General features: G+C 42.8%; 1 protein-coding gene across 5 annotated transcripts in view; it reads left to right on the forward strand.

Moving 5' to 3' along the window:
• Positions 1–7120: 7120 nt before the first annotated feature.
• Positions 7121–14213, forward strand: part of KYNU (kynureninase) — a 60683-nt gene continuing 53590 nt past the window's right edge. Inside the window, exons 1-2 of one of the 5 annotated variants that reach the window (XM_048310240.1) lie at positions 7121–7188; positions 12222–12411. In XM_048310240.1, coding sequence (XP_048166197.1) covers positions 12243–12411 — 169 coding nt within the window. In that variant the 5' untranslated portion in view covers positions 7121–7188; positions 12222–12242. Of the gene's footprint in view, positions 7189–7210; positions 7355–12221; positions 12412–14213 lie in introns of those variants that run through there. The other 4 variants (XM_048310242.1, XM_048310238.1, XM_048310237.1 and 1 more) reach the window with 4 other exon arrangements.

The raw sequence follows: 14213 nt of genomic DNA on the forward strand, positions 1-14213 counted from the left end.
ATTTCTGGAATAAGCTGTGTTTTAATCTTATTCTGCTTTAGTTAGACAAATCCTTCTAACCTGTTGCTTAGCAGACTTCCTTTTGTAAGGTCAAAGAAATATGGCTAAAATTCTTTGTTTTTCCTACTAGTTATTGAATTATGTGCCCCAAATATTTATGTATCTGGTGCTTGACCAGAGCACAACAGCACCAAAGGCTTGTGATTACCCAGCACATTTTCTTTATAGTTTGATATTAAAATATGCATAAGGTACTTGCATGAGCACAGGTTTTTACAAATATCTAATTAATACAATTTGAAAATATTGTTATTTCCTTTGCTCCTGAAATTTTCAGTCTAATTTTATTAAAAGTGAAATACTTATTCATGTGCTTCTTTCCCCAATTTTGGCTTAATTGTTTCCAGTCTGTACAGCCCGGCTGTCTGGAGATGTTTATTACCAAGTAAATGTATTCTGGAAGGAGAGAGCCTGGCTAAATTGCTGGAAAGAAAAATTCTGCAGTCTGACCTTATCAAGGCAGGATCCAGAAGGTTCCTATTTTTCATTTTGACTGCGGACCGTTAGCAAGGCAAAAAACAATCCAAAGAAGTTAACTAAAGTCTATCTCAACAGTCAGTGGTGCTGGGGAAAGGGAAAAAAGAATGAAAAAAAACCAAACAAACCACTGTCAAACTCTTGTAATCCATTCTGCAGAATAGCACAAAAAGCATTACATATTCTGGAATGATACAAAGGTATTTTCTTCTGGCTTTGGAAAACACATACCTCTTCCAGGCAAATGCACTTGGTATTTAGGGAATCTTTTAATATACTTTAAGTATATGATGACACAAAATGAGAGTACGGCATCAAAGTGTTCAATAATCTATTTTGAGTGATCTTTAGCAACTCTCCTAAGCATTTATAGCTTGCTAGAGGGAAATGCACTTTTCAAAGATCATGAGCAGTCCCTATGGAGACCTGTAACCTTCCTCGGAGCAATTCACCACATCCTGATAGGTCTGATCCCAGCACAAGGGAGACAGTCAGTGGAAAAGAAACGCTCTGGGAATACTAATGGAGCCCTGTGACGGCTGAGTCACCTCCTGGAACCAGGGAGAGGGCAAACAAAGGGTTATTTGGGGATTATAAATATCAATAGGAAGTTAAGCATTGGCTAAAGCTTCGTTTAGACCTTGGCCGGTTTGTGGTCTGATTTGCTGCTTAATCAGTTTATTAGTGAATCAAACAAAGATAAAATCTGTGCTTAGGGAGGGCTGGGAGGTTCGACTCTGGGGCTGGGGAAAGGAGGAGTCAGAGTGTGTGGATAGCAAAAACCTCCTCCGAGCAGCACAAGGACCTGTGTTTGTTCTTCTAGGCAGAGTTTGGTGCCGATGTGTTGCTCCCGTGCAACCCGCTGGCTTTGTGAATAAAGCACAAGCTTTTCTCCTCACCTCTGGCCCCTTGCAAGGGTCGTGCTGTGCCCTGGTGGCCTTAAAGCTTGTTGCTTTTCTCGGGTTATTTGGCATTAGAGTGGTTTCAGCTTTGCCAAGGAGATCTGCCCCTGTTTGTGTGTGTGTGCTGTCAAACCCGCTCGGAGAGAAAGCTGCAGAATGAGTTGCTTATGACAGGATGTGTGTGACTCTATCCCCTTCCTAAGCCACCGCTGGCCTCCCTCGGGTGTCACACGCCACTTTGCTGCCTGTCACCATCCTTTACCTGCTGTGGGTTCCTCCGTGCATTTACGCTTATTCAGAACCGTAGCGTGCTATTTAAATCAGCCAGAGCCCGGCCTTGCAATTTCAGCTTTTGGAGGGTCTAGATCCACATGATGCTTCATTAACCCGTATGTGCTATGTGTGTTTTATTTTATTTTATTTTATTTTATTTTATTTTATTTTATTTTATTTTTTTCATTTCATTTCATTTCATTTCATTTCATTTCGTTTTATTTTTCTTACAGCCCACGCGAAGTAAAAGCTCAGCTTGTTATTTTCCGTCCTGCCCTTTCTTCCTTTTCCCCTCCCTGAGCCTTGTTCCAGGCGGTAACTGCTGCAAGAGCTTAAAAACAAGAGTGAAAAGTGTGAGGTGCATTCACTTTTATGGAGCTGCAAACAAGGGGCAGGGGAAGGAGGGAAAAGGCACCGGGATTGTTTGTCTGCCTCAGTTCCGTTCATGTCAGCTATTTGTAAGCCTGCAATGGTGTGAAGAGCATCATAAAAGACATGGTACACAAACATTTAGGACAAAAGGAAAGTTCTGGTGCTGTGGGAAGCCTCTCAGTGAGGTATTGTTGTTGTTATCCCATTGCATCTGGCTTGCTGCTGGTGTCTGATTTCCCCTTTCTCAGAAGCTCTGTGACCACAGGCAGGAAATGTGCTACAAGCAGATGGAGAAGTGGGCGGTTGTGTTTTTCTGTGAGATCTGGACAGACAGCTGGTCACTGGCGGGTGAGGACACCGTGGCTAGATAGAAAGAGGCTACATCTGATACACAGACACCTTTGAGATGACCTTGAAGAAAGAGTAATTAGGATGTTTGCTGGAAATCCATCCCCAAGGCGCTCACTTTGATTTTTAAGACTTTATAAAACACAGCAAGCTGCTGCCATGACAAAAGGGGGTGTAATGAGAAAAGGGAGTGCCACGTCCCCCATTTTACTTTCAGTCTCTCAAATGCCCCTGTGGCCATCCCAGTTCTGATCTCTCAGGTAGGGACAGGCACACTCCCCCTCCCATCCCTGCCTTTGGTAAAAACCACTCGAAATATCCTTGCTGTCCGGAGCGAACACTGAGACCAAATATTTGACCATAGGCAGGGGAAATCTCTTATTCTTTGCAAAACATTAAGATCAACAGCAGTGATAATCCATTCCGTAGAGCAAGAGGCTTTTAAAAAAATATTTATATCTGTGCATCCAGCTTGGACATACAGGTGAGGGCACCCGAGGTACAGCAGCCATCTTTGGTTAGTAGCAGCTAACTTGGAGAGACACAAGGAAATTTCATCTATTCAAAATGTGTTCCTCCTGCTGTTGCAGCTACCATGGAGTTATCAGAGCCGTGGGGAGTTACTGCTCTTGTTTTCTTTACGTGGAAATCACTTGACTCTCATTGCCTTATTGTCCCTCTCTCGGTATTACTATTATTGGTGCAGTGGTGCAATAGCTCTCCTTAAAAGTTACTGCAGAAAACTGAATAATTTCTTATTTCTGTGATTCTATTTTCTTTTCATAGAGGCACTACATTGACAATAGATTTTAGAGGACAAATATTGTGTTTAATGAATCAGAAAGAAATGAAAATGATAACTGATACAGAGCCTGAAGATAAACAATATTAGGAGCAGGTCACATAGCAGGAAAAACCCATATGTATTTAGGGAGATGTGCCTAACAGTCTGACCTAAAAGAAAATAGGGAAAATCCATTCAGACAAGGAGGAAGATTTCAGGAGCTCGTTTTGGCTACTTAAAGGGCAGTTAATTATTTAGCAGGAGCTACTAATGACTGCATCATAGATAAATAAAAGAAATAAACACTGGATCATCATTATAGGGAGTTAAGTTTCTATAAAGTAAAGTTTAACGGACTGAGTGAGGGTTTTTCAGTCTTAATCAGAAGACCAAAAGTTAAAATCAGACAACCAGAGCAATCCACTCCCACAAATAGGCCAAATATACATGTTCTTTTCAAATAACTTCAGAAGGAAAAAGCAGCTCCCTGAGATCTGAGGGAGAGGGAGGGGAACCACTTAAGTGAGGGCAGGTGTAGGGCACCCTCATCACACAGGGTTTAAACGGGACCTGAGGTAAGAGAGGAGTTTTCAGGCAGAGCAGGGGTGTTGATGGAGCAGAGAGAAAACAAAAGTGGTAAGAAAGTTGTTATAGCAAGCTCAGCAGGGAGGAGACCAAAGGTTTTATGCTGTTGTTTACCCAGCGATTGCTGTGAAGCCTGAGGTGAAATGCATCGTGCCATCACAAGGTGCAGATGGCATGCTTTAAAAAATAGCTGGGGGGCTGGCCTTGTAAATACAGACAATCTTGGTTTTTCTGAGCATCTGTGCCTAAGCAGAGTTCTGTGCTGCAGGTGCAGTGTGTGCTGCTTGGACACATCACTGCTTTGCTGCTCCTCTTCTGACTGTAAGAGCCACAGTTTTCCTGCCTGAGGGCCTTCCAGGCCATCTCATTCTGGGTAAGACCTGCCTATTCCTGTTAAAGAGAATACTTCTTTGTTTGCTGGGTCATTTTACCCTCTTGACAGCAAGAAGGCTCAGGGCTAGCAGTGCCAAGGCAAGCTTCCATGACCCGATGGACCCAGTGTCCTGGCATCCCATCTGGCACGGGGTGAGTTTGCTTTAGGGTGCCCTTGGTTATTTGTTGTTGTCACATGCCTCCAGAAGAAGGCATATGTTTTGTCAAATTAATTTGTTACAGCCTTTACTGGTGCTTCTGTGGAAAAACTCCCACAGTTTCTTCCAGTCAAGGGACAAGGCTCCCGTGGCTGGGGCTTGAGTGGTCTCTGGTCAGTCTGGGAGTGGCAGTGATGGAAGGCAGATGGGCATAGCAAATAATTGGGGTGAAGGCTGAGATGAAGCAGTGTCAGCAGCACACTCGTGGATGTGGCTGGCAGTGTGTGGCTCAGTGTAGTTATGACACAAGGAAGCTGTTGGTATGGGAAATGCATTTTCCTGCCCACCCCTCAATCCCTTCTCTGCCCCACCTATCCCACACAGCCCTTAGTTACGGACACGGAGAGCTCCTTTTTTTCTTCTTTTTCCTTCTCTAAAGTGTCTGTCAGATCTCCCTGCTTTCCCATCACTCTCCTAACAGCGCCTCTGAGAGCAGGAGGGCTGAGCTGCCCTCGGTTGCATTTTCGGCCTGCTCTCTGCCACATCAACCTGTGCCCACTGGGACTTTGGCCATCTCGTGCAGCCTCACTCCCTTGTACATTGATCTTGCTGTAACTTACAGCAGCTCCTTCTTCTCTTCCTGTCCTCTGGCTGCTTCACAGCAACACAGGAAAAAAAAATCCAGACCATTTTACTTGTTCTGCAGCTACAAAAACATATCTAGGCTATATGTTTGCTGATGTTTGAGCCTTGAATTTGGGGGCAAAGGTTTTTGTCTCTGTTTTTCTTTCATTCCATCAGAAGGGTTGAGAAGAATAGCTGGGAAGGAGAAGTTGAGAATTTATTCCAATTCTCATAAAAGTCTGCAAACATATGGCCTTTGCCAGCACAGCTGCTTTCACCACCACCGACAATCAAGGTTAAAACGCATGATGCTCATTCAAAGGGAAATACAGTGGGAATATTTTCACTCCACTGTTTGTGTAGTTTTATTTCTAAAGGCAAATTGAAAAGCTGCCGTGTATTTCAGCTTGGTTTGACCTAAATGGCCAACCAAACAAGAAATAAATACCCTTTTGACTTTGAGTTGAGACTGTTTGACTTTGGATCCCTTTTGCTTCAGTAGCTGAAGTGCCCCAATCTCCTGCTTCTTTCTCAGACCATATTCCTGGTGGGATAAAGTTTCTTGAGCAGCAGTCCCATTGTCTTGCTGGTGGAGTAAACAAGACGAGTTAGTGGGAAGCCCCAGAAAAAGTCATTTGAGAGTGTGAAAGAGGGCAATGGTACTGCAGGAGCTGATGGATAGAGGTCAGCTCTGTTTTGGGTCAATATTAAGTGCTCTGTGTGGTTGTTTTGTTGGGCTTTTTTCTCACAAAGAAGATGAAATGTTACAGTTCAAGAGTGTCGCATCTATTGGTGCTTACTGAAAATGGAAATCCAGATAATAAACAAGCATTACTGCAGGGGTCTGGGCACACAGAACTCTAGGATGGAGAGGTATCTCTGAATTACATTGTTAGTCCACAACTCTGACCCTCCTGCCCCTATATCTCTCCTCACTGTTGCATTATATTTTTTTGTGGTTTTCTTTTTTTCTTTTTTTTTTTCTTTTTTTTAACCCTGCTCTGAAGCTTCAGAGGCTGGATAGAAACAATTTTTCTTGTCCACATTCCTGCATTCTAGCTGTGTGTAGGAATGGGTGTTACTCAAGCTTGAATGGAGGGGATTGAGTAAACACGTGGCTGGTTTGAGATAATGTTTATAGAGAGCAAAGAGAGATATCAACTCTGTTCTTTCCTAATTTCACCTTTAATTCTTCTTCTGTTTTCCACCCTGGCAAATCTGCATTCCATGTAAATTCCCGCCACTCCCTCTGCCATGTGGTTGCAAACACAACTGGCTTCTTGCTGTTCTGCTATCGTCTCCTTCACGAAAGTGAAAGAGTTTGGTCTAAAACCACTTTCATCACAACTGTGTTTATTTTCCCATGCCCATACGGAAGAGGGGTGCCTTCTGAATTTAACCAGAGCTTTAAATTTTGCGATGCTGACAAAGGAAAAGATAATAATAAAAGAAATAATTCCATACACAGCTGGTTTTTGGTTAACTCGGAGGTTATGTGGCTGGTGGGGTCAGAGTCTGGGGAACCAGGCACGTGACTGTGGCCGTTTCTTCATGCAACAACGAGTATTTGCTCAGGAGTTTCATCACCCTCTCCCAGGAACAGCTGCTGACCACAGGGTAATGTGGTTTCACTGCAGAGGAGAAAAGATGAGTTTTCTATGTAAAATTACTTTTAGCACCATAGCGCTTCTTGACATGAAGGTCAATAAGTGCCTAAATTACTCTAAGTAACTGAGTTTATTATAATTCCTCTCTGTCACATTCCCTTGCTGCTGCTGTGACACTGTGCTGTATAACTTATTTAATTATACAGTGGTGGTTGCTGCTGTGTGTCTGTTGTTGGGGATGCTATGAATATTTAGATTTTTCTTTCTCTCCAGTTCCGTAATTTAAACAAATTCACTGAAGTGTATTTAACCTGAAGTAATCTAGGCTGCATGCTGCCTTGGGCTGTGCTGTTTTAGAAACTTCCTTCTGCAAAATCATAGTCAACCAAAGCAATTTCTTTGGTGTAAAGATGGGAAAAGAATAAGCCCTTACACGCCATGCAGTTCTGGAGTTCCTCTTTTGTTTGTTTTCTAAACCAGCCTCAATTACGGTGCTATTGGTGCTTTCAGTGGGTGTATTTTGACAGCCTGGACCTATGCTGCAAACTTCCCCACTCACATGTGTGCACACCCCCAGTTTTCATTCCCAAAGGGCGCATTTGGACACCAGCCTCAACGTATCAAAGGTCTGTGGGCTGAGCTGTGTTTAGCAACCTGGAGAACAGCTATTGGAGGGCAGAAAGTGCAGGACGGGCTATTTCCATGACAAACCCTTTTCCTCTGAGGATATTGATACAGCGTAAAGTAGGGATTCATTGTGTGCCTGTCAGCACTGTGCTGGGTAGGAAGACTGTGAGTAACATCTTGGAATATTTAAAGAAAATGCTTAAGGGGAGGGTTGAGGGAACTTTTTTGTTTTGACAAAGACATCAAGACAGAGGGGAGATCCATAAAGACACAAGCGGATCTAAAACAGGATGAATTATCATTCTTATAATTAAGCCTAATGGACCTTCCTGAGAAGGTTTGATAAGATGACTTGCTAATATTCACACTTTTTTTTTTTTTATTTAGTCAGTAAATTATGCATAAAGGACAAAACTGAAATAATCACCCAGACATTCGTGTCACTTGTGCCTGACTAATTCTCATCCATTGTCTTTCATAGTTTTAAAATGGGAAATAAGTAGTAGGGGCCAATGTCTGTGCTGTTAAAGTATGGAAAAAATGACTGTTTTCTTAATTTAAGTTGTATGTTACCTTTTTGAAATGAAAGATTGCCTACAGTCATAGCTGAGTTTTTACATGGAATCAGGGTGTAGTACAAGTAAGCCCCGTGGAAGAGTCAAAAGAGCAATGGAAGAAGAAAAAAGTAAAAATATACTGACTTCATGTCATCTGTTAAGTCAAAAAGTGTAATAAAGTTTCAAGGAAAGGAAGGAAACCTGGTCTAGTGGAAGGTGTCCCTGCCCATGGCAGGGGTTGGAACAAAATGGTCTTTAAGGTCTCTTCCAACCCAAACCATTTTGGGGTTATATGAGAACACCTGAATGCTTTTTTTTTTTAGAGTAGGTGGTGGGGACAAATTGTTTCTCTCAAAATATTTTTTTTCTCTAAGCTGTATGAAAAAAAAATCCTGGTAAAGAGCCATGTTTACCAAAGTGGGAAATGCATTTTTCACTGATGGGTCTGAGTTATAGTTTGAAGAGGTTACTGAATATTGTTTTCAGTTACAAGGAGATAAAGATGTGCTGTTCTTATACAAATGTGTTTGCTCTACATGTAGAAAAAACCAAATTACCCATGAATTATTATAAAATAATTGCACAGGACTCTATTCTGCAAATAAAAAAAAAAACCAACAAAAATGCCAGTCAGAGTAAAGCGAGGGGGAAAAACCCAACCCCTAACAATTCTGGGATTCCTCTCTATGGAGCCTAATTCCTACTCAAAGGACATAAGTACTTTCTTGTGCTGGTCTCAGAACTGGATCTCTGGGATTTTGTTCCTCAATAGGATTTTGATTGATTTCATTTAAGTAGTTTTATCTTATTTCATCGTGCTTGTATTAAATCAGATATCTCTGAGCACTTAATCATTTTTAACTTCTAGATCTTTGTATCTAATATTATATTTGCTGTCAAAATCTTATATCAATGAGTATCCCAATAAATGTAAGTCATTGATCAGATACAGCAATGACAGGGAACGAAAAGCCTGATCGAGGTGTTGCTGTCTGTAATAGAGACACTTATTGACTTCAGTGGGGTTTGGGTCAGGCCTCAAATGGAAACAAAACCAATCTGTGCTTGCCAGGCAGGTCAGTGGATGATGGCCATTAATCCACTGTAATTACTGGGTGACCTTGCTGAAAAATGGTGACTGGTAAGATAAATATTGGGATGCTGTGCTGTGTTCATGAGGTGTAGAGCAGGGAAGCTACAGGCTAGATGAGAAGAATACGGTTATAATACCAAATAGTCCTTCAAGCACCCTTATCATCCACCTCCTGATCACAAATTTCAGAGCAATTACCTCAGTGGTCCCAGGAGATGAATGCTGGAGGCTCCCAAACCACCTTCAGGCTGTTTTCAGGAGAGGACACAGGTGTTGGCAACACTAAAGCTCCATGGTCTCCTTCCTAGGGACCATGGGGGCTGAGCATCACTGAACAAATATTCTTAACTCACAGTTCACCTGTTTAGAGAGCTGAAAAGGCTCCTTACCTTACTTCAGGAGGTATGTCACCAGGGAGCAAAATAAAAACAATAAAAAATAAAAAATCCAGGCATTAACTTGAGTGGGAAGGAGATTGTACAGAAAATATTGCATAGGCAACTGCGTGGTCCTTTACCTAGGAGGAGACAGTCAGGGAGACATGGTTTTCAGCCCCTCATCTAAGGATTTTTTAACATAATTTGCATTAAGTACTCATTAAAAATAGAGGACTATATCTTTATTATGTATGTGCTGGACATGCTTTGATAATGGGATCAGGACATCCATGCTGAAGTTGTAAATCAGATAAACAAGCCTCTGGAAAAAAAAACTAATTCTTCCTTCCAAGTGCTGATCCAAGTATTGCTTGGAAATTAGCGCTCATTTACTGGTTACGCCCATGGGTTCTTAACATCTGTAATTTGTGGAAGTGAAACTTAAGTTACCTTGCAGTGTCTGTAGATTATAATGAGGTGCCTGTATTATGATGGCCATGGTTTCTGTGAACATGACTTGCTTTTCTCGTGGTTCACAACATCTCCTGGTAACACTGTCCCTGCCCGGCTCCGTGGGGCCCCGCGTGCCCCCACAGACGCACGGGTGGGTTCAGTGTCACAGTCAATACCAAAGAGTCCAGAAGGGCATTTGGGTGCATCCTGGCAGGAGCATTTATTGCTGCTACACTGTCCAGGGGTGCAGAGGCAAATACCAACATGAGCCCAGAACTCACAGTTTTATCTGGGGGAAAAGGTGGGACCAGGGAATGGGGGCCAATGGGGAAGCTCTGGGGGAGCGATGAGGGGTGGAGGCTGACAGGCAACCGGGGAATCCAAACTGGGATAGATGAACAGAACAGAACAATTCATCCTGGGAGAAGCCTTTCTGGTCACCCTAAGGTAAAGTGGTTCCTGTGGTTCTAGGGACTTGTCTTACTGAGAACTCTCTGTCCTTTGTAGTGTATGTTCAGCAGCCACCACATCCTGGAGGCAATAAAGATCCCTGAGCCATCCTTCCTGGTGTCTGCCAAATCAGGTGCAGAAGGTCGATGCTCTTCTGACCTGCAGAAAAGCACATCTGTTACTGAGATCCCAGCAGGGAATGGACCCTCGGATGTGCTGCTCAGCTGTGGAGGAACTGAGGAGCAGTTCCCTGGGGCACAGGGAGCCTCGTCACACCTTCTTCAGGGCTTTCAGTGGGGTGGCAGCCCTTTGTGACATGGGGTGTACTGACCCCAACCAGCTTGGCCACTTGAGCATCACACTCAACTACCAGTCTTGATGTAGCCCTCTGCCTCCTAGAAATCTTGAAAAGCACTCTGAAAACCAAGATGCTGAAATATCTTTTTTTTTTCCTCCCAAAACATTTTTGCCATTTTATTTTCCTTTTTACAATGTAAAGGATGATTAGAGAGAATGAGTGGGAATGATAAATTTGGCGACAATGAGGAGGTATGAACAACCTGTGTGGAGACAGCATAAAAATAGGATGTCTCCAATAACTCCCAGGGGAGGGTGAACATTAGCTAAATGAAACCTGTTGTTTTAAAGAACTCTGCTGGTATTGTTTTTTTTGTTTTGAACTCTGCATGCTGGTGGGAGGGAAAAAATTGTTAGTGTAAGGTATCAAGTCTGGAGGGGAAAAAGATTATGTTCTCATCATAAACCAAATGATAGCAGATTAAAGCAGGTAAGTAGCATCATGCTGGCCATTTGGCCAGAGTATAAACAGGTTTGGGTTAATTGGCACTAAGGAGGCTGTGCTGTTTAGGGGTTTATATTTAAATGCCAACTGTTGTCTTTCCCGTATGTGTTGACAAAGCTCTTCTCAACAGTCATCTGTTGTTCTACCCACAGCTTGTTTCTGGATAACTGTATGGAGGATATTTTGGCTTTGAGAAATGAGAGCTTATGGAAGATATGTGCTTAAAGAGCTTTCTTTCTCAAACAGAGAGAAAAAGTGATATTCTCTAGTGGCTCTGTGCTGCATGTCATGTGCTAATCCATCCTATTTCAGCCTATCCCCTCGAGTGTTCCTTTGCAGCAAGACTCCTGGGGATGTTAAAAAGGCAGAGAACATTGTGTGGTGTAACTACACATTTCTCTCAACTGGGGCAGCCACCAAGCATCTCACTGAGCCTCTTGGCTGCCTGCTGCCACAAAAACACAGCAGTGAAGTCGTGCCCTAAAGTGCAGAGTATGTGTTGCAAACCTTCTTTGCCAACTGTAAAGCCAAGTGCACAAGTGCTGTCTGGAAGACAGTGGTGTCTCTGAGCATTACAGTTACAGGACTGTTTTCATATCAAGATCAACGAGCTTGTAAATTTTGCAGTTAGTTTTGGATGTTCTCGTAGAGTCCATGGTCTGTCATATTTCTGATTTCACTTGGGCTTCTCTCCTCTCCCAGAAGAAACAGAACTAAACCAGCAGGATATGTGGTGTAGCTGAAAGGAAATATTAATTCAAGGCTCTGATCCTGAAAGCTGTGTTTGCCTGACAGCCGCATCCTGCCTGCTCTCCCCTTGCACATGAGCATGGCCGTATACAAGCACCCCCTCCAATTTTTGAGGCAAAAAATGCTGCAAGGGGCTGAACGTTGCACAGCCTGGAAACAACTTCAGTGTATCTGTGCACCTGCTATTCTGAGGAGCTCAGGCTGCAGAAACAATAATGCTGCCTCTGGCTTTGACATCTCCAAACTGTGAGTGACACTCCAGCATTTGGAACTCCTGTCAGTCTGGCAGGAGAATTTGGAGTCTGATAAAGCTTAAAAAGGGAAGAGCTTTGTATCTATAGAAGGGAAAGAAAAAAGCCTTTGGGGGTTACAGCAATATGTTGCCTTGGAAATATTTGATCAGGCTTACCAGTCTATTCAGACACTTCACTTTTTAAAAGCTTTAAATCAAGTAACTTTGGGTCCTGAATGATGCAGCTTTAGTGACTGCTTATCAGCCACTCGTGACTATGCAAACTGCAGAAGCTAAACTGTCATTTCTGACTTTCAGGTGAAATTGAATGACCTGAAAATGGATCTATCTTCTCCTGTGCTCCCAGCAAGCATTTTGGAACAAACTGCCTTGCAGCTCGGGTGCAGTCCCACAGACAAAAAACTCGCTTTCCACTTAGATGAAAAAGATGAGTTAAAGCATCTTCGGGAATGTTTCTGTATCCCCAAAGTCAAGGATCTGCCTCCAAGTGAGAATTATAATTACTGAGAGGGAGGGGGAAAGGGCTGGGCTTCACATCTTCTGCATGTGTTTATCACAAGTCTTTGGAAATCATCGTCACTTATGAGATAATTGAGCAATTGTAGTCATATCTGAGCACAGAATGTCCCTGCTGTTGCTAAATCAATCCATCAGCTTATTCTAGCACCAAAAGCTCTATGTTCTCGTTCCCATCCTGAATCAAATGTGAGGATACAGTACTTAGACGGTGCTTATGCTGTCAGTCAGCAGCTTTGAACAATGTAGTGACTGATTGAAAATTATAGGCAGTAGCTTTTCTGTCTAATGGCTTGAAACAGCAGCGTCGCTTGGGATAGTTCAGAGCAGTTGCTTCCTTGGTGTGATTCAGTTTGGTATTATCTGTCTAGTTACAATTGTTTTAGTTAATGAAAGAGACAGTATATATATTATGTGAACATTTATGTCTTATTGCTAGTGTTGGAGCTATTTTCTCACTGAGGCCAAATGGAAGACTGTGCCTCAGAACAAATAATTGATCTGAGCAAATAATTCATAATGAAGTCTTTTATTTGAAGATATTTTCCACTTTCCTCATGAATTGCCTAAAAATAGATAGCACCTGACTTCAGTGTAGCTATGTAAAGTTGTTCTGGACATTTTTCTCCTTCTTTCCTGTTCCATAGATTGTTTTGAGGAGCCTGTGGGATGTCTGGGCATGGGGAGGGCTTGGTGTGGAGGCAGGAGGGGTAGAAAGAGGGGTGGCAGACTGAGAGGGAAGCATTTGCTTCAGGCTAGCACTCCCAGCCCACCAAAACTAAAAACCAACTCCACATTCCTTTTGATACCTGCAATAGCCGCATTCATGCAGGGAAACATGGTAGGAGCAGCCACCTGTGGAGGCAGCAAGGTCCTGGTCTCTTCTCATGCTTCCCAGGTCCTGTTTGGGTTTATTTTCATCTCAGTTACATGGAGAGCCAAAGCTGGGCTGGCTCTGCAGACCCTGGTCACTGAACACTGGCCACTGGAGAAATGGCAGATTATTTCCTTAGATAGTGAACACATATAGGCATAGTCACTCTCCTCCTTTCCTGCCTTGGCAAAATGCACCTATTGAAAATCAAAGGAAAAAATATGATAGAACTTTCTTGTTTGTTTGTTTTTTTTTCCCCAGTAAATTCAGATAGAATTTTCCACAGATTTTCTGAAAGGAACAGTACTGATGGTAAATGAGAAATTACAGGTGCATTCACCAAACTGTGTCCAGTAAGAAACTGTGACAGAAAATGGTGTCAATAGTCAGAATTCCAGGGAATCTTTTGAAACTGTCTCTGTCTTCAGTATCTTCCTGCCAAGCAAAGATGAGTGTTGGGAATGCTGTCTGCTCCTGCCCTTAGGATACAGGGATGATAAATCTCAGTTTTTTATGTTCTGGGGACATTGGCTTTTTTTTCTCCACATTCAAATCCTTGAGTTATGCTGTTTCTATTATTCAGAGCAGGACTGGACACTTTGCAAATATTTAAACTATTGTGCTTCCTCCCTGCCTCCTTAATTTTTCATTTTCATTTTTTTTACCCTGGTCACTTAAGAGAGTTTGCTAAACCCCTCTGTTTGGATAATTGACTCTTCTGTACTCAAAGCTCCTTCAGCTGCCACCGTGGTGCTGCAAGATGTGCCACTAGAGCTGGAAAGATGCTGGAACACAGACCCCATGGAAGTGGTGCTGCTGGAATCCAGCCCAAGTAGGACACATGAGCAGCAGCTGCATCTTTGACTGCAGAAAGTCAAATGTCTCTCCACAATATCAAA

This window comes from Corvus hawaiiensis, chromosome 7 (genome assembly GCF_020740725.1).
Source record: "Corvus hawaiiensis isolate bCorHaw1 chromosome 7, bCorHaw1.pri.cur, whole genome shotgun sequence".
Lineage (NCBI taxonomy): Eukaryota > Metazoa > Chordata > Aves > Passeriformes > Corvidae > Corvus > Corvus hawaiiensis.